General features: G+C 43.6%; 1 protein-coding gene across 8 annotated transcripts in view; it reads right to left on the reverse strand.

The window, feature by feature from the left end:
• Positions 1-22,203, reverse strand: part of frmpd4 (FERM and PDZ domain containing 4) — a 750,261-nt gene that overhangs the window by 148,118 nt on the left and 579,940 nt on the right. For all 8 annotated transcript variants that reach the window (XM_072584870.1, XM_072584871.1, XM_072584872.1 and 5 more), the window contains one exon: positions 1,562-1,722. In XM_072584870.1, coding sequence (XP_072440971.1) covers positions 1,562-1,722 — 161 coding nt within the window. The remainder of the gene's footprint in view (positions 1-1,561; positions 1,723-22,203) is intronic.

Consider the following 22,203-nt stretch of genomic DNA (forward strand, 5'->3'; position numbering starts at 1 on the left):
AATTGGTGGTATAGTGGACAGAGAAGAAGGTTATCTAAGAATTCAAACGGATCGTGATCAACTGGACCAGTGGGTCAAGGAATTGCAGATGCAGTTTAATGCAGATAAATGTGAGGTGTTACCTTTTGGTAAGACAAACCAGGCCAGGACTTAGTGGGAGGGCCCTGGGGTGTGGTTTGGCACATTTGTCTTCTTGATCAGAGCCCTGAGTACAGGAGTTGGGATGTCATGTTACTGCTGTACAAGACATTGGTGAGGTCACATTTGGAGTACTGTGTACAATTCTGGTCACCCTGAAATGGGAAAGATGCTATTAAATTGGAAAGAGTGCAAAAAGGATTTACAAGGATGTTACTGAGGCTGGACAGGCTGGAACCATTTTTCCCCGGGAGCATAGGAGGCTAAGGGGTGACCTTATAAAGATTTATAAGATTATGAGGGGCATAGATAAGTTGAATAGTCAAGATCTTTTCCCAAGGGCGGGAAGTTCAAAACTAAAGAGCACAGTTTTAAAGATGAGAGGGAGAAGATTTAAAAGGGACCTGAGGAGCAACATTTTCTCACAGAATGGTGCGAGCTGCCAGAGGAAGTGGTAGAGGTGGCTACAATTACTGTATTTATAAAACATTTGCATAGGTATGTGGATAGGAAAGGTTTAGAGGGATATTGGCTAAACACAGTAATCTAGTTTAATTTAGGAAACCTTGTCAGCATGGATGAGTTGGATTGCAGGTCTGTTTCTGTGCTATATGACTTTAAGAGATTTTACTCAGTCATCACGATGAGATGGAACAATCACTTGAAAATGCGATAATCTGCAATGACTTCCCTCTTCTAAAGCAAGCCCCAAGATCCTCGTCCTTCAGTGGTTCAATCTTCAGAAACTGCCACAGGTGAAGGCATTACTTGGACTATCATCCTGACCCTTGTAAATCCTTCTGGTATAATAATGTGAGTTAGGAACATCAGGAGTTTGATTTCAGGTCTCAAATGAAGTTGGACTATTTGTCCAGGCAATAAAACTACATCATTCAAGTTGATTTCAGCTTTAAGGGATACATTACAAATAGTAAAACGGGATCATTTCAATAAAACATGATTAATACCTACCATAACTCTCTCTGCTGAAGAGTGCTAGTTACTAAACCAGCAACTGGAAGGACTAAGAGAACAAGTGAAGGAATCAAGACAATTGATTTGATTTCATCCTTAGTTAGATACAAAAACACTGCAGATGCTGGAATCCAAAACAGACAGGCAGGAGGCTGGAAGAACACAGCAAGTCAGGCAACATCAGGAGGTGGAGAAATTGACATTTTGGATGGAACCCTTCTTCAGGACTGGAGCTGGGTGTGGAGAGAACTGCAGATAAAGGGGGTGACAGGGGCACGGTGGTGAAGTGGGGATAGGTGGAGACAGGTAGAGGGTACAACCTGGTTGGTCATCAGGAGGAAGGAATCCGATTGGTGTCAGGGAGCAGTGGCAGGGAGGGGGAGGGGATGGAGAGGGAGGTTATTTGAAATTGGAGAACTCAGTGTTGAGGCTGGAGAGTCATCCTTACCTGGTGTAACAGAACGCACCACAACAGGCTTCTCACTGCCTGCGACAAAGCCAAACCCTAGCACTGGATCTCGTTTCATCTCTATCTTGCGAGAAGCTGGCTGGATGACTTGACTTCCCTCAAGTCGAGGGTCTTCGAAGCTTGTTGACTGGGTCACATGGCTATAAGTGGGGAAAGACAATACCTCCTTTAGGATTATTATTCATTTTTAAAATATTGGATGCTTGGTTTTGTAACATTGATACAATGACCACACAATGCAAAATTAATGCTATTAGACAATAATCAAGTACCTTTTTGTATAACAAGGGAAGCAGTCTACAATCCAACTGAAAAGTACTAAAGCAGAATCACACAAATTGTTTTGGGCCTAAAGAAACTGGGGTTCCTCTGTTTCCTAGAGAGTTTGTATTCGGTCTTTTTGCAGTAAGGTTGGGTCTTCCGAGTCTACTGACCTGCTCAACAGAGAGTACTAGGGGGTTCTGATCCAAACATTGCAACTCTCAAATTTAGATAAAGGAGTTAGATGGGGACAAGAAAGAAAATGTTTCAAATGAGAGCACTGTACCAGGGTACTTGGACAATGGAATCTCAGCCTTTATAATTGCTCATAAATCTTTTTACTTTTAACAGAAGCAAATTGAATTCAAAAACAAAGGTATTTTAAGGTAAGAATGCACTCCATTAGCTGAAAAAGGAAATCATCAACATGCAGTAGACGTTTTCCTTTAGAAATTGTAATTTTTGACATCAATCAATGCAGTTAAATCAGTACACATACAATGGACACATCAAATATATATTTGCAATAAATGCATATATTTTGCTACTTTTCTAAGATTTGTTCCAAAGCAGTATCTTAGACAAGAACTATTCCTATTCCTGGAACATGTTGCACACTGGAATTAAACAATTTAATATCTTCAGTTTGAAAAAACATTTTAAGGCACCAGATTTGAGTACTTATCCTATTGGCGCTGGAAAAGGCACATGAGGTCAGACAGTATCAGAGAAGCCAGAGAGTCAACGTTTTGGGCTGGGTGGGGGGAGGAGGGGGGTCGGGCTAGGGGAAAGGTAGGCAGGAGGTGTTAGCGATAGGTCGGTGGTAAGTGCGGAGCAGATGGATGGGAAGGAAGGTGGACAGACAGGACAGGTTGACAGTGGTGCTGATTTGGAGAGGAGATGTGGAAAATGTTGAATTCAGTGTTCATGCTGTGTGGTTGTAGGCTCCCAAGGCGGTAGATGAGGTTCTTCTCCAATTTGCGGGTGGCCTTGTGTTGACGGTGGAGGAGGCCCAGAATGGATATGCCCACAGGGGAGTGGGAGAGGGAGTTGAAATGGAGGGCCACAGGAAGGTGGGGTTGGTTGGTGCGTATGGACCAGAGATATTCCCTGAACTAGTCCACAAGTTTGCGCTCGGTCTCTCTGATGTAAAGGGAAACGACATTGAGAGTACCGGATACAGTAAATGAGGTTGGAGGATGTACAAATAATTCTCTGCCAGATTTGAAATTATCCTTTGGGGCCTTGGACGGAGGTAAGGGGGGAGATGTAGGTGCAGGCTTTGCACCTCTTACAGCAGCAAGGAAAGGTGCCAGGTGTGGAGAGGGGGTCAGTGGGAAGTGTGGACGTGATGAGGGAGTCGCAGAAGGAATAGTCCCTACAGAATGCAGAGAGGGTTGGGGAGGAAAATATATGCTTGGTGGTGATGTCTGACTGTAGGTGATGAAAGTGGCAGAGGATGATGTGTTGGATTTGGAGATTAATGGGGTGGAATGTGAGGACCAGAGGACTCTATTCTTGTTGCCATTTGGCTGGGTGGGGTTTGAGGGCAGAAGTGTGGGAAATGGAGGAGCTGTGATTGAGAGCACTGGTGATCACAGGGGAGGGAAAATTATGGTCCTGCAAGTAGGTGGACATCTGGGATGTCCTGGATTAGATTTGCTCATCCTGAGAGCAGATACGGTGGAGGCGGAGGAATTGGGAGTAAGGAATAGCGTTTTTACAGCTGGGGACTGGGAGGAGATGTAGTCCAGGTAGCTGTGGAAGCCAGGGGATTTGTAGTTTTATGAATGAACTGTTCATTCTCCAAACTCCCACCTTACATCCTAACCTCACAATCTCTGACATCTCCCTTCCCTTCCTGGATCTCTCCCTCTCTGGCAACCAACTTAACAGTGACATCTATTACAGACCCACCGATTCCCACAGCTACTTGGACTACTTCTCCTCCTATCCCACTCCTGTAAAAACATGATCCCTTCCTCCCAGTTCCTCCGCCTCCACTGTATCTGCTCTCAGGATGAGCAATTCTACTCTAGGAGATCTCAGATGTCTACCTACTTCAAGGACCATAATTTTCCCTCCCCAGTGATCGATGGTGCCCTGAATCGTGCCTCCTCCATTTCCCACATTTCTGTCCTAGAACCCCACTGCCCCAACCCCAACAAGGATAGAATCTCTCCCCCACCCCCTGGTCGTCACATTCCACCCCATCAATCTCCAAATCCAATGCATTATCCTTCACTCCCTTCACTCAGAGGTACCAGGCATACATTTCCATCCCCAACCCATCTGTATTCCGTAGGCACTCCGCAACTCCCTTGTTACGTCCGCACTCCCCACTGACCACCTCTCCACTCCTGGCACCTTCCCCTGCCACTGAAGGAGGTGCAAAACCTGTACCCACACCTCCCCCCTCACCTCTGTCCAAGGCCCCCAAATTTCAAATCTGACAGAGATTTACTTGTACATCTCCATCTATTGTATCCAGTGCTTTCGATTGGAGAGGCCTAGTGCAAACTTGTAGAATGGTTCAGGGAACATTTCTGGTCTGTATACGCACCAACCAACCCCAACTTCCTGTGACCATCCACGTCAACTCCCCCTCCCACTTCCCTGTGGAAATATCCATTCTGGGCCTCCTCGAACACAAGGCCAGCCACAAAATGGAGAAGGAACACCTCATCTTCTGCCTTGGGAGCCTACAACCACACAACATGAACATCAAATTCACTAATTTCCAAATCTCCCCTCCCTCTACGCAATCACAGATCCACCTTCTTGACCTGATCTACCTGTCCATCTTCCTTCCACCTATCCTCTCTGTCTTTCCCACTGATCACTATCACCTCCTACTTTTGTCCACCTATCCCCTAGCCACTCCCCATCCCTCCCACCCTCCCCCACATCCCCCCCTCCCCCAATTTATCTCTCAGTCCCCTTCCCTCTCCCCAGTGCTGAAGAAGGGTCCTGCTCAAAATGTCAGCTCTCTTGTTGCCTGCCTGCCTTGCTGTGCCTTTTCCAGCATCATGCTTTTTCAACTCTGATTTCTCCAGCATCTGCAGTCCCCCTTGTCGCCTCCTTATTCTGTTGGATTATATTCAAAGAGCTCCATTGGGTATTAAAAGCACTTATCTGTTTTGGACATTTAATCCTCATACAAGACATTTGGCCAAATAAGGACTCATTTAGAAGCTTTGGAGTAGTCAATTCATTTCTAGTTTGGTGTTAGTTAATTACAAAGTATACACCCATGAAACATGCATCTAATTAATATCTCATAGGAGGGAACACAGTCTCTTAACTAGTGTTAATACCAATTATCGGTCCTAAACTGAAGTTAACCTATTTTCTTACAACAGTGCCATAAATTATCTCTTGTTGTTCAAGTACCTGCCTTTCCTGCTGAAGATGTATTTATTAGTGACTAATTCTTGATACTGATACACCCCTAAAACTTAAGGAAATTAAGCTGGTCAACATAAACAATTCAGGAGAGAAAGAATTGCTTCAGGTCTAGATGCCAAATCACAAGCAAAACACACACACACACACACACACACACACGTCCAGATATACACACAGACAGACACGCACAGACAGACACACACACAGGCACACACAGACGCATACATATCCAGACACACACACAGACATAAACACACACACACACACACACACACATACACAGACACACACACACACAGACACACACACACTCACCATTCGCACACATTCTTGCGCACACACACATACAAACTCCCTCTCTCTCCCCCTCCAACTCTGTGTGGAATTATTTCATTCAAGGTTCTTTTCTGTCAATAAAACCTGACCTCAGCTTAAAACATTGACAGATTCAAGGTGTGACCTCACACCTAAAATGAACTGTCTAACCTGAGCTGTCACCTCTTGTACATTGATAAAATCTTCACTTATCTTGGGCTTGAAAAGAATCTGGATTTTGCATTTTAATCAGCAGTCTACCTCTTAATTGATTAAAGGATTCAACAAGGGCAGCTAGTTTGAAAGTTGTTAACTTTTTGCTTATAAAGGGCTCAGGCCCCCGGGTTCGATTCCAACCTCGAGCAACTGTCTGTGTGGAGTTTGCACGTTGTCGCTGTGTCTGTGTGAGTTTCCTCCCACAATCCAAAGATGTGCAGGTTAGGTGAATTGGCCATGCTAAATTGCCTGATATGTTCAAGTGCATTAGTCAGGGGTAAATGTGGGATGGTGGGGTTGGGGAGTGGGTCTGGGTGGGTTGCCCTTCTGAGGGTCGATGTGGACTTGTTGGGCCAAAGGCCCTGTTTCTACACTGTAGGGATTCTAATTCTAAAACAAATACTGTGTTTTATACCTCCCAATCATACCACGCCTGAGGAAGGAGCTGAGCTCCGAAAGCTTACAATTTCTAACCGGGGGTCATTTGAGTTTTGACCTTGCCCACCTCAGTTCAACTCCAGCTTCTCCACATCAAGACAATGTAAAACACTGTGTTATTCTGTGGGACTATTCTCAGACCAAGTTGTCGACAGTCAAAATGCTCAAGAAAATCCTGATATCATTGAAGTTTTAAAAGCACTCTCAACTATTTTACAATAAGCTCTAATCGTATTATGGAGAAAGCAAGACCAATTAAAGAATACAACTTCCCCAATGATTTTCAAACATTGTCTTAATCTTATGAATACATTAATTAGGTTCAGAAACAGCAGGTCTGGCAGCATCTATGTACAGAAAACCAAGTTAATGTTAAAGCAGAGAATCCCACAGTTATCTTGATGATATACCCTCACACCCTGCTTCCAAATAAGACACTATTCCATTCCATCAGTTCATTCACATCTGTTGCGATAATGCCACCTTCAACAAGAGGCATCCAAAAGGTCCACTTTCTTCCTCAACTGAGGATTCCCCACCACCTGGTTGACAGGGCCCTCAGTTATGTCTGACCCATTACCCACACTTGGACCTCACTCCTTTTTTACTTTCCACAATAGTGATTGGGTTCCCCTGGTCCTCACCTACCATCCCGCATGCAAATAATTTGTAGCTGCCATTTCTACTTTCTGCAACGGGATGCTATCAGCAAACACATAGTGCGCTCCCCTCGTTAGCCTTCTGTAGGGACCATTTCTTCTAGGACACCTTGGTCCACACCTTCTCCAGTTTCAACATCTTCCACAGCCCCTTAGCACTCTCCCATGCAACCTTAGAAGGTGTAACATTTGCCCATTTACTGCCTCCTTCCTCAGTATCCGAGGCCTTAGACACACCTTCCAGGTGAAGCACTGACTTACCTGCATTTCACTCAATCTGGTCTATTGTATTCACTGCTTACAATGTGGTCTCCTCTACACTGGGAAGACAAAGCATTGGCTGGGCAACCACTTTGCAGAACACCTATATTCTGATGAAACAATGATTCAGATTCCAATTGTCTGTTACTTCAACACACCACTGTGTTCCCTGACCAAAATTACTGTCTCAGGCTTGCTGCAGTGCTCTAGTGAAGCTCAGCACAAACATGAAGAACAAAACTTCATCTTAGAACATAGAACATAGAACAATACAGCGCAGTACAGGCCCTTCGGCCCTCGATGTTGCGCCGATCAAAGCCCACCTAACCTACACTAACCCACTATCCTCCATATACCTATCCAATGCCCGCTTAAATACCCATAAAGAGGGAGAGTCCACTACTGCTACTGGCAGGGCATTCCATGATCTTACGACTCGCTGAGTGAAGAACCTACCCCTAACATCAGTCCTATATCTACCCCCCCTTAATTTAAAGCTATGCCCCCTTGTAATAGCTGACTCCATACGCGGAAAAAGGTTCTCACTGTCAACCCTATCTAACCCCCTAATCATCTTGTACACCTCTATCAAATCACCCCTAAACCTTCTTTTCTCCAAAGAAAACAACCCCAAGTGCCTCAGCCTTTCCTCATAGGATCTTCCTACCATACCAGGCAACATCCTGGTAAACTTCCTCTGCACCCGTTCCAGTGCCTCCACATCCTTCCTATAGTATGGCGACCAAAACTGCACACAATATTCCAGAAGCGGCCGCACCAGAGTCTTATACAACTGCAGCATGACCTCAGGACTCCGGAACTCAATTCCTCTACCAATAAAAGCCAGTACGCCATATGCCTTCTTCACTGCACTATTTACCTGGGTGGCAACTTTCAGAGATCTGTGTACATGGACACCAAGATCCCTCTGCTCTTCCACACTACCAAGTAGTCTACCATTAGCCCAGTAATCCATCTTTTTATTACTCTTACCAAAGTGAATCACTTCACACTTAGCTACATTGAACTCCATTTGCCACCTTTCTGCCCAGCTCTGCAGCTTCTCTATATCCCGCTGTAACCTGCCATATCCTTCCTCACTGTCTACAACTCCTCCGACTTTCGTATCATCCGCAAACTTGCTCACCCAACCTTCTAACCCTTCCTCCAGGTCATTTATAAAAATGACAAACAGCAATGGTCCCAAAACAGATCCTTGCGGAACACCACTAGTGACGGCACTCCAAGATGAATCTTTGCCATCAACTACTACCCTCTGTCTTCTTCCAGAGAGCCAATTCCTAATCCAAACCTCCAACTCACCCTCAATGCCATATCTCTGTATTTTCTGCAGTAGCCTACCATGGGGGACCTTATCAAACGCCTTACTAAAATCCATATATACTACATCTACCGCTTTCCCCTCATCTACCTCCTTCGTCACCTTCTCAAAGAATTCAATAAGGTTTGTGAGGCACGACCTGCCCTTCACAAAACCATGCTGACTATCCTTGATCACATCATTCTTATCCAGATGTGCATAAATCCTATCCCTTATAATTCTCTCTAAGACTTTGCCCACAACAGAAGTGAGACTCACTGGCCTATAGTTACTAGGATTATCCCTACTCCCCTTCTTGAACAAGGGAACCACGTTTGCTAGCCTCCAGTCCTCTGGCACTACTCCTGTAGACAAAGAGGACACAAAAATCAAGGCCAATGGCTCTGCAATCTCCTCCCTTGCTTCCCAGAGAATCCTAGGATAAATGCAATCAGGCCCAGGGGACTTATCTATTTTCACCCTTGCCAGAATTTCCAACACCTCTTCTCTACATATCTCAAAGCCATCCATTCTACTTATTCGTGCCTCAGTATTCATATCGACAACAATGTCCTGTTCCTGAGTGAATACTGACGAAAAGTATTCATTCAGCGCCTCCCCAATCTCTTCAGCCTCCACACGCAACTTCCCATTACTATCCTTGATTGGACCTATTCCTTCCCTAGTCATTCTTTTATTCCTAACATACCTATAGAAAGCCTTAGGGTTTTCCCTAATCCTACCAACTAAGGACCTTTCATGTCCCCTCCTTGCTGCTCTTAGCTCTCTCTTCAGGTCCTTCCGGGCTACCTTATAACTCTCAATCGCCCCTATTGAACCTTCACGCCTCATCTTTACACGCTTCATCTTCCGCTTAGAACTCTGCAACCTCTGGTCTCAATATTGAGTTTTTTTAATCTGAGGGCCTGCGCATCTTCTCCCATGTCCTTACTCTAAATCCTATACGAAGAAAGTGAGGACTGCAGATGCTGGAGATCAGAGCTTAAAAATGTGTTGTGGAAAAGCGCAGCAGGTCAGGCAGCATCAAAGGAACAGGAGAATTGATGTTTCAGGCATAAGCGATTCTCCTGTTCCTTTAATGCTGCCTGACCTGCTGCGCTTTTCCAGCAACACATTTTTAAGCTCCAAATCCTATACACCAGGCTTTGTCATCAAATGGCCTGCTACCACTAAGAACCCCTTGTCAGTTACTAATGGTACCCATTAGCAGCTATTCATTTTCCCAAGTTAACCTTTAACCATTTATTTATCTGCCCAACTGTTTGTCTCTCTCGCTGGGTCTATCTCCATCCATCATTTACTCCTCCTCCTTCCTCACCCGTCCTTTCTCTAGCATATATATTAACCTTTTCTGAGCTACAATCAGTTCTAAAGAAGGGTGACTGGACTTGAAATGTTAACTCTGCTTTCCCTTCCCAGATGCTGCCAGACCTGCTGAGATTTACCATCATTCAAAGTTCTTTTTAATTAGGTTCAGAATTGTCATCAGAACTCCTGATGCATCTCTTTCAGAACTTTTTCAACCCAAGGAAGATCCCACACTTGAAATGGCTATCCAGATTATGCTAGAAGCTGAGGTGCATCAAAACCACAGACAAATTAAGGGAACAGAAAGACAAATGTACTCTAGAATACCACCAAAACCTATCAACTTCATAAGATGCAAACACTCCGAACAAAAAAAAGAGACTGACAAAAGCAAGGAGTGTTCAAATCTTTTGATGCTGGAAATCATCGTCCGAGATGTGGAGCAAAATAAAAATCACAGAAAAATAAAATCAATGTTTAACTCTATGAGGGGAATATCACTTTGGCAAGATAGTTGGAATATTATCAGAAAATGTGCAACATCCAGAAAGAATCCTCAAACAACAAAAACAATGTTAATTATATCTGCAAATATGTCGATAGTTTACACCAAACATAACTCTCAAACTATTCTTCCATTAGGAATGCATCCTTAAAATTAGAAATTTCACAGTAATTTTGAAGAGTGTCATGATTGCAGGTAAGGGCCCCAAAGTACTGAGACATTTTGAACCTATATTCCAAGATGTGTTTTCCAAAAGAAGGTAAAACAGCTGAAAGTAGCTGTGGATGTAAGCGAAGTAGCTACCAGGAGAGAGAGAGAGAGAGAGAGAGAGAGAGAGAGAGAGAGAGAGAGAGAGAGAGAGAGAAAGAGAGAGACCAATGGGAATGTAACACCTAAAGGTCAGGGAAGCTTCAAACAGATTGGACTCTGATATCTTCTGGTACAAGTGTCAAGGGGCTGATGGTCCCCTGCTCATTCTGCAGATTACATCACAAACTGTAGACACATTCTTTGTTTATTCCCTTTGAAGAATACACAACAGGACAGGTTCAAAAGCCAATTTCAATTCTACAGGAGTGTATTGGTCAGACTGAACGCTTTCCTGTGTACCAGCCTGGATTCAAACGTTTGCTTGATTTGATAGCCTCAATCAAAAACTATCCTCAGTTACCCCTGTGCTGCAGGTAAAGAGATTGTCTTGTTCCAAGCACTGCAAACCAATTAACAAAGGGACAACAAGAAAAAAGGTCACTTTCTCACCTAGAATGTCAGAGTTTAGTCACAGTCAAAAGGAATCAGAATTACTGAATATCAACCAATCTATAAAAGTAAGAATTGTGAAACTGACTGTTCAATATGTGAACAATAACACAGTCAAATCACAGCTCATCTATGTCAATGGACAGCCAACTCAATTGAAGCTTGATATGGGATCAAGCATCACTTTATTATCTGGCTAAACTTCTCAGCTGAAAGTTACATTCCACTGATATGATGTTACATGGGACAGGCAGAATAGCCCCTAACATTAAAGTAGTGTGGAAACTTTCTTTCAGATATAAAGACCACCATAGATAGCACAGCATGCTTGTGTCATGAAGACCTACAAAACTTCAATTCTGAGCAAGGAAGCATGTTTTACCCTAAAAAAAGTGAGGAAGGATTCCTGTCATTGAAGAATATATCTACCATTGACCAATCTGATGTACATCAGCAATAAAAAAAAACTTGACCGGTCTCAAAAGAACACTGGCTGAAAGAAAGTACAACTAATTGAAGCCCACTAAATTGGTATTAAACAACTATTTTATATTACCAACAAAAAAAACCTACCAATTTCACTGAATGTAAAAATTATCTATGTATTTTTCAAACAAGACACATAAATAGCAAGCGGGACCGAACACTAGCACTTCATTGGAGGCTCGCTGATGATGCTACCTACATGGTGACCAAACATCTGAGAACAAATATACTAGCTCAGTGAGCAAACTGACAAGCTAATCCTCAACCTGAGCTACAAACCTTCTCCAAAATATCGATTTTTTTCAATATTTGTGCTCTCAATATCAATTGTATAAACATCCACCAATGGTTTCTGATAATGCTTCTACAAGAGGTTTGGAAATAATGCTCTGATATTTCGGAAGAATATGTATGTTAAAAATGTAAATACTGGTGTCTGGGACTAGCTAGTCAGTTCTTGTTTACTTAGTTCTATAAAACCATAAGAATGGAAGTAAGGCCATTCAGCCCGTCGAGTCCATTCAATCATGGCTGATGGGCATTTCAATGCCACTTACCCGCACTCTCCCTGTATCCCTAAATTCCTTGCGAGTTCGATTGTTTACAGTGATGTCGCAAAGATGTGGTTACTATCTTGTTGGAGATAACAATGAGTTGAGCCATTTACTATTTTGTCCATGTGTCATTTTCAGGGAGATTTTTGGAGGGTTTCTCTTTTGTGGGCCATAGTGACTTTCCTCACACAATCTTCAGCTGCTCATCATATTACTTATGCATTTGGCCACTATGACACAGTTCCTAGCACACAGTCGGGGAGGTAGAATGTCCTTCCACTGCCAGAACCTCTCTCCCCAACCCATTGGCTCCAAAGTGCTTATCCTGAGATCATGAAAGGCATTACATAAAATAAATGCCATCTTTTTCTTTCTCAATAGGCAGTGAGGTTTTAGAATTAGAATCCCTACAGTGTGGAAGGGAGGCCCTGCAGCCCAACAAGTCCACATTGACCCTCTGAAGAGTAACCCACCCAAACTCATTCCGCTACATTTACCCCTGACTCATGCACCTAACCTATATATCCCTGAACACTATGGACAATTTAGCATAGCCAATTCACCGAAGCTGCACATCTCTGGGTTGTGGGTGGAAACTAGAGCACCCAAAAGAGACCACACAGACACAGGGAGAATGTGCAAACTCCACAGAGACAGTCGCCTGTTACTGAGAGAAAGCTAAAATCAAGTGCATGCATTACTAACCAAACACTAAATTACTATACTGAAACACCAGTTAAATTAGGACAAAAGCATTCTCACAGGTGTAAATTACAACAATCCTACACTTGCCTTTGCCTTTGTAATGTAAGGGTATATGGTAAGCGTGAGTGAGACAGAGATGGAATGACTATTCTTGAGAGTTTGGTGCAATGTGGGAAAGAGGTTCTTTAAGTAAGTGAATATTCAGTGAAGTACAGTGGGGAATTGCTCCTCTCAGTCTCCAGCATTCCAATTTTATTTAGGAGAAAGAACAGGTAAATCAGGAATTGGTATGATTAGAAACTGTAGGGGCTTTTTTTTATCAGTATTGTACGTGTTGAATTATTTTGTTAAGTAAAGTTCATTGGCAGTGTTAAACAATATTGGCATGTGTACATGATAGATAATTAGTAATTATTAATTAATTAACAAATATTAGAGACAGTAGGGCAGATAATGTCCTGTAATTACAGAACATGGAATCTTCTGGATGCTGCTGTTATCAAGGGCAAACACGTTGGGGCAGTACATTTTTGCAGCATCAGGAATTTTTACTCAACTATTTATTGAACTGGAGTGATGAGATGCAGATACTCTGGTCTATCAGGGGAGAGGGGAAGTTACCTGGACACTTTATTGTAGGAGATGATCATGTCCCTTAGGGTAAGGTCTTCTGATTTGGTCAGGGAGAGGTTGTGTTACTTGCAAGTGAGGCAGGTAAGGGGACCCAGAGGGAAATAGGCACAGGAGCTCAGTCTTTCCAATTGGAGGGTTTTTCAGCTTGTTTGAATGACATTGAGGGCTGCAGGATAGATGAACTAACTGGCCAAGGCACCATGATACAGGAACCTATTTAAGAATTCCAAGGGTAAGTTGGTGGTAAGAAAGAATATGGTCTGCCTGGTGTTAGTGTCTGGAAAATCTGCTCTGGTTTGGAAAAAACTTGCTTTACAAGGCACGGGTACAGTGGTCGTGTTCCATCTCAGCACTAACAACAAAAGTAGGAAAGAGGGATAATGAGAAGTCAGTTTCTAAAATAGAAAGCAGCGCTTCAAAGGTAACAATCTCTAGTCCACTACCTGAGCCATGTACAATTGGCACAGGCTGACTAAGGTCAGAGAGGTGAACATGCAGCTCAGTGACTAGTGAAGGAGAAATGGGTTCCGTTCTGGGGCACTGGAACCAATACAGCAGAAAGTAGGTTCTGAGACTGGTGCTCTTATGAGCCGCATAACTATAGAAGTAGAGAGAAATGTCAACTAATCTAAAGTGGTGGGGCGTTGCACAGCACACATTACACATAGCACTTATCAAATTGAATTTAAATATAAATAAATACAGGACAATTCTGCTCCAAAATCTGTCCACCATCTGCAAGATACAGCAAGCCAACATTGTGATGGAATACTCCCCACTTGCCTGGATTAGTGCAGATCCACCAACACGAAAATATCTTGACATCATTCAGGACAAAGCATCCTGCTTGATTGGCACCACATCACAAACATCCACCACTGACACTCAGTAGCAGCAGTGTGCACCATCTACAAGTTACACTGCAAAAACTAATCAAAGATCCTCAGTTGCACCTTCCAAACCCATGACCACTTCCATCTAGAAGGACAAGGGCAGCAGATGCACGTGAATACCACTACCTGCAAGCATCCCTACATGCCACTCACCATTCTGACTTGGAAATATATCGCCTTTCCTTCAAAGTCGCTGGGTCAAAATTGAAAATTGTGCAATTCCTTCACTAAGGGCATTGTAGGTCACCATACAGCACATGGACTTCAGCAGTTCAAGAAAGCAGCTCACCACCATCTTCTCAAAGGCAGTAAGGGATGCATAAAAAAATGTTGGCACAGCCAGTGACACCCCACATCGTACAAGTGAATGAAAAAACACATTTTGCTGGAGTTTTCCCGACCAGGTTGCAAATTACATTTTTGCAGACATTAAGACAGTCAATATCAGAGCTGAACTTCAAATCCTAATGTGTTCATCACATTAACAAAGGGAAAACATTTTCTTGTAAACCCTGATGAGGCACACAGACTTAAAGATACATTTTGGATTGATTCATTAAGTAGCTGCTGAAACTGCAAATCCCTCCTGGCTCCAAAAGAAAACAAAAACCATCTTCAATTAATTTAGTGCAAACTGTCAAGGTAGCTAATTGAGTTGTGGGAAAGTAAGCCTGACTTGCCCAGTGCTATATTGCATTGGATCACCACGATTCTTTGTGGTGTCTCATTGTGCCCTTCCATCTTTCCTCTTGGGTCAACTTTATGGGGGTAGAGGCAGAGGGGTTTAATTATTAGGCTGGTGATTTGACACACATCCAAATGTTCATACTGAGCTAAGGCCCACAGACACAGTTAACATAATAGTTTGAGAGTAAAGCTACATTTTATTTACTTTCTTCTGTTGATTTAATATGGACAGTCTCGTCTGCTATCTAACTTAAGTAAATCTCCTGGCTTGCTGTCCGGCCAAGGGGTTAAAATAAGTTTTTAACCCAAGATCTCCAGGGGAAATTGCATGTGTAACTAATACACGTGTAAACTGACACAGCCTTACAAATGCAACCAAGACAGATTCCATCTATTTCTCAGTAATTCACCTCAGACTTTAATGATACAGTGGCTCATCAAATTCCATTAATCTTCTTAAAGGTTTATAATTCTTTACTTTTATCAATCTGACCATTAAACTCTCTCTTAAGATACATTCCCGGACATTATTCCTGATTGAGTGCTTCGATCTAGTTGATCACTATCTTTTCCTGCATTAAATTTCTCTTGGACTTAGACAAGAATCACTCCAGCTCAACACTGACAATGAACTTCAACGAACCAGTCCCACCTGTGGGATTTTCTGGCAAACTCTAATCTTGCTCAGCTACATCAAGCATTGCTTGTGAGGTTTTCAATATTAACCCTTTTAATTTCACTGAAATATTAATGTTAGCAGACAATTTCTGAGCATCTCACAACTTCCCCCAACATCAAGTCAGCAATGTTCCCAACTTCTCAGCTCCTAGGACGACTTCTGAGTCATGCCTTCAACACTTAGCTGCTTATTAATTCCTAGAACTTCTAGTTCTAACAACTCAGCATTATCCAGCTGCTCTTAACTCCTCATGGAATCCCTTACACACGATCTGATTAGTTCAGCTTCCTTCCTAACAGTACTGCTAACTCTAGCATTGCTCACATGTAGTTCACTTTTGTCTGTATCTGTCTCCCATCCTCACTCCCTGTCTATACCTTTTAGTGACCTCCAAACAGTCCTGAGTGATCTGTCAAAAGCCTTGTAGTAAAACCTTCTCCCATTGCTGGGTAGAAGTAAATTAGATTAGATTAGATTAGATTACTTACAGTGTGGAAACAGGCCCTTCGGCCCAACAAGTCCACACCGCCCCGCCGAAGCGCAACCCAACCATACCCCTACATTTATCCCTTACCTAACACTACGGGCAATTTAGCGTGGTCAATTCACCTGACCCTGCACATCTTTGGACTGTGGGAGGAAACCGGAGCACCCGGAGGAACCCACGCAGACACGGGGAGAACGTGCAAACTCCACACAGTCAGTCGCCTGAGTCGGGAATTGAACCCAGGTCTCTGGCGCTGTGAGGCAGCAGTGCTAACCACTGTGCCACCGTGCCGCCCCCAAAAGCGTACACAGTGCACCAGAAGATTACATTGCCTACAGTGTGGAAACAGGCCCTTCAGCCCAACAACTCTCTGAAGAGTAACCCACATAGACCCCTCTAACTAATACACCTAACAATAGGGCCAATTTAGCATGACCAATTCACTTGACCTGCACATCTTTGGATTATGGGAGGAAACCAGAGCACCTGGAGGAAACTCACGCAGACACAGGGAGAATGTGCAAACTCCACATAGGTCACCGGAGGCTGGAATGTTACCAGTGAGCTATTCTTGGAAACTATCTGTCTCATAAATGTTACCAGTCATAGCTTGTTGGCTTACTAAGTGCAAAAAATGAATATGAAGAGTGGATCTCATCAAAAATCCTTTTTTCTGTAAAATTTATGTAACTGAGGTGGTTTATCATTTATTAAAAAAAGGCACAGGAAATATTACTTTTAGCATCTTAATTATTCTCAATGATCATGCTGAATTGTAATGTTTCTAATACGTCAAAAGAACATTTAATAAACATAGGTTTTCTATTGACAACACCACAAGCATTACTTTGTTGAAAACAAGATATTTATATGGCCATACAAGTACAAATTTACTCTGAATCTTTTCATTGCAGTTATTGCCAAAACTTGCAGGCAAAAATATGCTGTCGAATTACTTTGCATCAAAGAAAATAATCTTTTCTCATGTGAATTTATGTCATCCCAAGAGGGAATAATGAGCATTTCTGGCAGATCAGGGAACTAATGGATGGAGGTTCCAAATAAAACAGGTGAGTACTTCATAGAGTCATAGGGACGTACAGCATGGAAACAGACCTTTCGGTCCAACCTGTCCATGCCGACCAGATATCCCAACCCAATTAGTCCCACCTGCCAGCACCTGGCCCATATCCCTCCAAACCCTTCCTATTCGTATACCTGTCCAAATGCCTTTTAAATATTGCAATTGTACCAGCCTCCACCACGTCTTCTTGCAGCTCATTCCATACATGTACCACCCTCTGTGTGGAAAAAGTTGCCCCTTAGGTCTCTTTTATACCTTTCTCCTTTCACTCTAAACCTATGCCCTCTAATTCTGGACTGAGCCACACCAGGGAAAAGACTTTGCCTATTCATCCTATCCATGCCTCTCATAATTTTATAAACCTCTATAAGGTCACCTCTCAGCCTTCGACGCTCCAGGGAAAACAGCCCCAGCCTGTTCAGCCTCTCCCTCTAGCTCAAATCCTCCAAACCTGGCAACATCCTTGTAAATCTTTTCTGAACCCTTTCAAGTTTCACAACATTTTTCCGATAAGAAGAAGACCAGAATTGCACATAATATTCCACAGTGGTCTAACCAATGTCCTGTACAGCTGCAACATGACCTCCCAGCTCCTGTACTCAACACTCTGACCAATAAAGGAAAGCAGACCAAACACCTTCTTCACTATCCTATCCACCTGCGACTCCACTTTCAAGGATTATGAACCTGCACTCCAAGGTCTCTTTGTTCAGCAACACTCCCTAGGATCTTATCATTAATTGTATAAGTCCTACTAAGATTTGCTTTCCCAAAATGCAGCACCTCGCATTTATCTAAATTAAACTCCATCTGTCACTTCTCAGCCCATTGGCCCATCTGATCAAGATCCTGTTGTAATCTGAGGTAACCTTCTTCGCTGTCCACTACACCTCCAATTTTGGTATCATCTGCAAACTTACTAACTGTACTTATTATGCTCACATCCAAATCATTTACGTAAATGACAAAAAGTAGTGGACTCAGCACCGATCCTTGTGGCACTCCACTGGTCACAGGCCTCCAGTCTGAAAAACAACCCTCCACAACCACCCTCTGACTTCTACCTTTGAGCCAGTTCTGTATCCAATTGGCTAGTTCTCCCTGTATTCCGTGAGATCTAACCTTGCTAACCAGTCTCCCATGGGGAACCTTGTCAAATGCCTTACTGAAATTCATATAGATCACATCTACTGCTCTGCCCTCATCAATCTGCCATGTTACTTCAAAGAAGAACAAAGAAAATTTACAGCCCAGCAACAGGCCCTTCAGCCCTCCAAGCCTATGCCGATCCAATTACACTGTCTAAACCTATCGCCCAATTCCTAAGGATCCCTCTGTTCCCCACCTATTCATGCATCTGTCCAGATGCACCTTAAATAAATCCACTGTGCTGGCCTCTACTACCTCTGCTGGCAACGTGTTCCAGGCACTTAACACCCTCTGTGTAAAGTACTTTCCGCGTGTTATCCGCCTTGAACTTTTCTTCTCTCACCTTGAACGTGTAATCTCTCCTTATTGAATCCTTCACCCTGGGAAAAAGCTTATCTCTATCCACCCTATCGACACTCTTCATGATTTTGTAGTCCTCAATCAGGTCCCCCCTCAATCTCCTTTTTTCTGATGAAAACAATCCTAACCTACTCAACCTCTCTTCATTACTAGCACCTTCCATATCAGGCAACATCCTCATAAACCTTCTCTGCACTCTCCCCAAAGCTTCCACATCCTTTTGGTAATGTGGCGAACAGAACTGTACATAGTATTTTAAATGCAACTGTACTAAAGTCTTATACAATTTTGACATGACCTGCCAGCTCTTATACTCAATACCACATCTGATGAAGGCAAGAATACCATATGATTTCTTGACCACTCTATCCACCTGCGCAGCCACCTTCACGGTACAATGGACCTGAACTTCCAGATCTCTCTGGTCATCAACTTTTCCCAAGGCTCTTCCGTTTACAGTTTGGTTTGCTCGAGAAATAGACCTCCCAAAGTGCATTACATCACACTTGTCCAGATTGAACTCCGCCTGACACTTCCCCGCTAACTCTCCAGTCGATCTATATTCTCCTGTATTCTTTGACAGTCCCCTATGCTTTCTGCTACTCTGCCAATCTTCTTGCCATCTTCAAACTTACTGATCAGACTACCAACGCTGTCTTCCAGACCATTTATGTATATCACAAACAACGGTGGCCCCCAACACTGACCCCTGTGGAACACCATTGGTCACCTTTCTCCATTTCAAGAAACTCCCTTCAACTACTACATTCTGTCTTCTGTTGCTCAACCAGTTCTTTAGCCACCTAGCTAGAACACCCTGCACCTCATGTGACTTCACTTTCTCCATAAGTTTACCATGGGGAAATCTTATCAAACGCCTTACTAAAGTCCATGTATATGATATCAACAGCCCTTCCTTCTTCTATCAACCTGGTCAATTCTTCAAAGATCGCTATTAAGTTGGTAAAGCACGATATCCCCCACACAAAATCCTGTTGCCATTCACTGATAAATCCATTCTCTTCCAAATATAAGTTGATCCTATCCCTCAGTACCTTCTCCAGCAACTTTCCCACCACTGAAATCGGGCTCACTGGTCTATAGTTACCTGGAATATCCCTACTACGCTTCTTGTACGGGGGGGGGAGGGGGGGGGGGGGGGGGACAGCATTAGCAACTCTCTAGTCCTCCGGCACTTCACCTGTGTTTAAGGATGCTACGAAAATATTTGTCAGGGCCCTAGCTATTTACTCTCTCACCTCCCTCAACAACCTGGGATAGATCCCATCTGGTCCTGGGAGGTCCGTTCTGCTCTTCGCTGCCTGGATCTCATGTACGCTTCCCTTTTCCTCTTGGCTCATCGCATGATATCTCCTGTAATCCATGGCTCCGGAATCATGCCTTTCCTAACCCTTGTTTTCAAAGTGACGTGCCTATCATGCACTATCTTCAACCTATCTTTGAAAGCCTCCCACATATCCCTTCAAATAGCTGTCCACAATCCACATTTCCCAACTCCTGCCGAATTTTGATATAATTGGCCTTGGCCCAGTTTAGTACTCTTCCCTTAGGACCACTCTCATCATTGTCTACGAGTATTCTAAATTGTGGCCACTATTCCCACAGACATTCCCCGCTGCAACTTCTACCACCTGGCCTGGCTCATTCTCCAACAGGTCCAATATGGCCCCTTCCCTAGTTGGAATATCGAAATAAAGCTCTAAAACATTCTTCTGGAAGCTCCTTACAAATTCTGCCCAATCCAGACCTCTGACACTAAGCATATCCCAGTCAATATTGGGAAAATTAAAATCTCCCGTCATCACCACTCTGTTGCCTCTGTATCTTTCCATAATCTGTTTACCTTTTTGTTCTTCCTCCTCACGCTCACTGTTGGGAGGCCTGTAATACAGCCCCAACAATGTAACTGCACCCCTCTTATTTCTCTGCTGTATCACTGCCTCACTGCTCAAGCCCAAAATAGTGTCCTCCTTTAGCACAGCTGTGATATCATACCTGACCAGCAACGCAACTCCTCCCCCACATTTACCTCCCTCCCTGCCCTGTCTGAAGCATCTATATCCTGGAACATTTCATTGCCAATCATGCCCTTCCTTCAACTAAGTCTCTGTGATTGCAATAACGTCATACTCCCGGGCACCAATCCAAGCCCTAAGTTTGTCTGCCTTACCCACTATACTCCTTGCATTAAAGCATAACCACCAGTTCCTTTGTATTCATCTGCTCTCTGCCTAGTCTTCCCCTTTTTAATGCTAACTTCATGATCCTGTTTCTTACAGTCTCTAGTTTCCAGCTCACTGCCTACTAGTGAGTAAAATTAGGGCGCACAGTATTGGGGGCAAAGTACTAGATTGGATAGAGAATTGGTTGGCTAATAGGAAACAAAGGGTAGTGATTAACGGCTCCATTTCGGAATGGCAGGCAGTGACCAGTGGGGTACCGCAGGGATCCGTGCTGGGACCGCAGCTTTTTACAATATATGTAAATGATATAGAAGATGGTATCAGCAATAACATTAGCAAATTTGCTGATGATACAAAGCTGGGTGGGAGGGTGAAATGTGATGAGGATGTTAGGAGATTACAGGGTGACCTGGACAAGTTGGGTGAGTGGGCAGATGCATGGCAGATGCAGTTTAATGTGGATAAATGTATGGTTATCCACTTTGGTGGCAAGAACAGGAAGGCAGATTATTACCTCAATGGTATCAAATTAGGTAAAGGGGCTGTTCAGAGAGATCTGGGTGTTCTTGTCCACCAGTCAATGAAGGCAAGCATGCAGGTACAGCAGGTCGTGAAGAAGGCTAATAGCATGCTGGCCTTCATAACAAGAGGGATTGAGTATAGAAGCAAAGAGGTGCTTCTGCAGCTGTACAGGGCCCTGGTGAGACCACACCTGGAGTACTGTGTACAGTTCTGGTCTCCAAATTTGAGGAAAGACATTCTGGCTATTGAGGGAGTGCAGCGTAGGCTCACGAGGTCAATTCCTGGAATGGCAGGATTGCCTTACACGGAAAGACCGAAGCGACTGGGCTTGTATACCCTTGAGTTTAGAAGACTGAGAGGGGATCTGATTGAAACGTATAGGATTATGAAAGGATTGGACACTCTGGCAGGAGGAAACATATTTCCGCTGATGGGGGAGTGCCGAACCAGAGGGCACAACTTAAAAATACGGGGTAGACCATTTAGGACAGAGATGAGGAAAAACTACTTCACCCAGAGAGTGGTGGCTGTGTGGAATGCTCTGCCCCAGAGGGCAGTGGAGGCCCAGTCTCTGGATTCATTTAAGAAAGAATTGGATAGAGCTCTTAAAGATAGTGGAGTCAAGGGTTATGGAGATAAGGCTGGAACAGGATACTGATTGGGAATGATCAGCCATGATCATATTGAATGGCGGTGCAGGCTCGAA

Source organism: Chiloscyllium punctatum, chromosome 15 (assembly GCF_047496795.1).
Source record: "Chiloscyllium punctatum isolate Juve2018m chromosome 15, sChiPun1.3, whole genome shotgun sequence".
Taxonomy (NCBI): domain Eukaryota; kingdom Metazoa; phylum Chordata; class Chondrichthyes; order Orectolobiformes; family Hemiscylliidae; genus Chiloscyllium; species Chiloscyllium punctatum.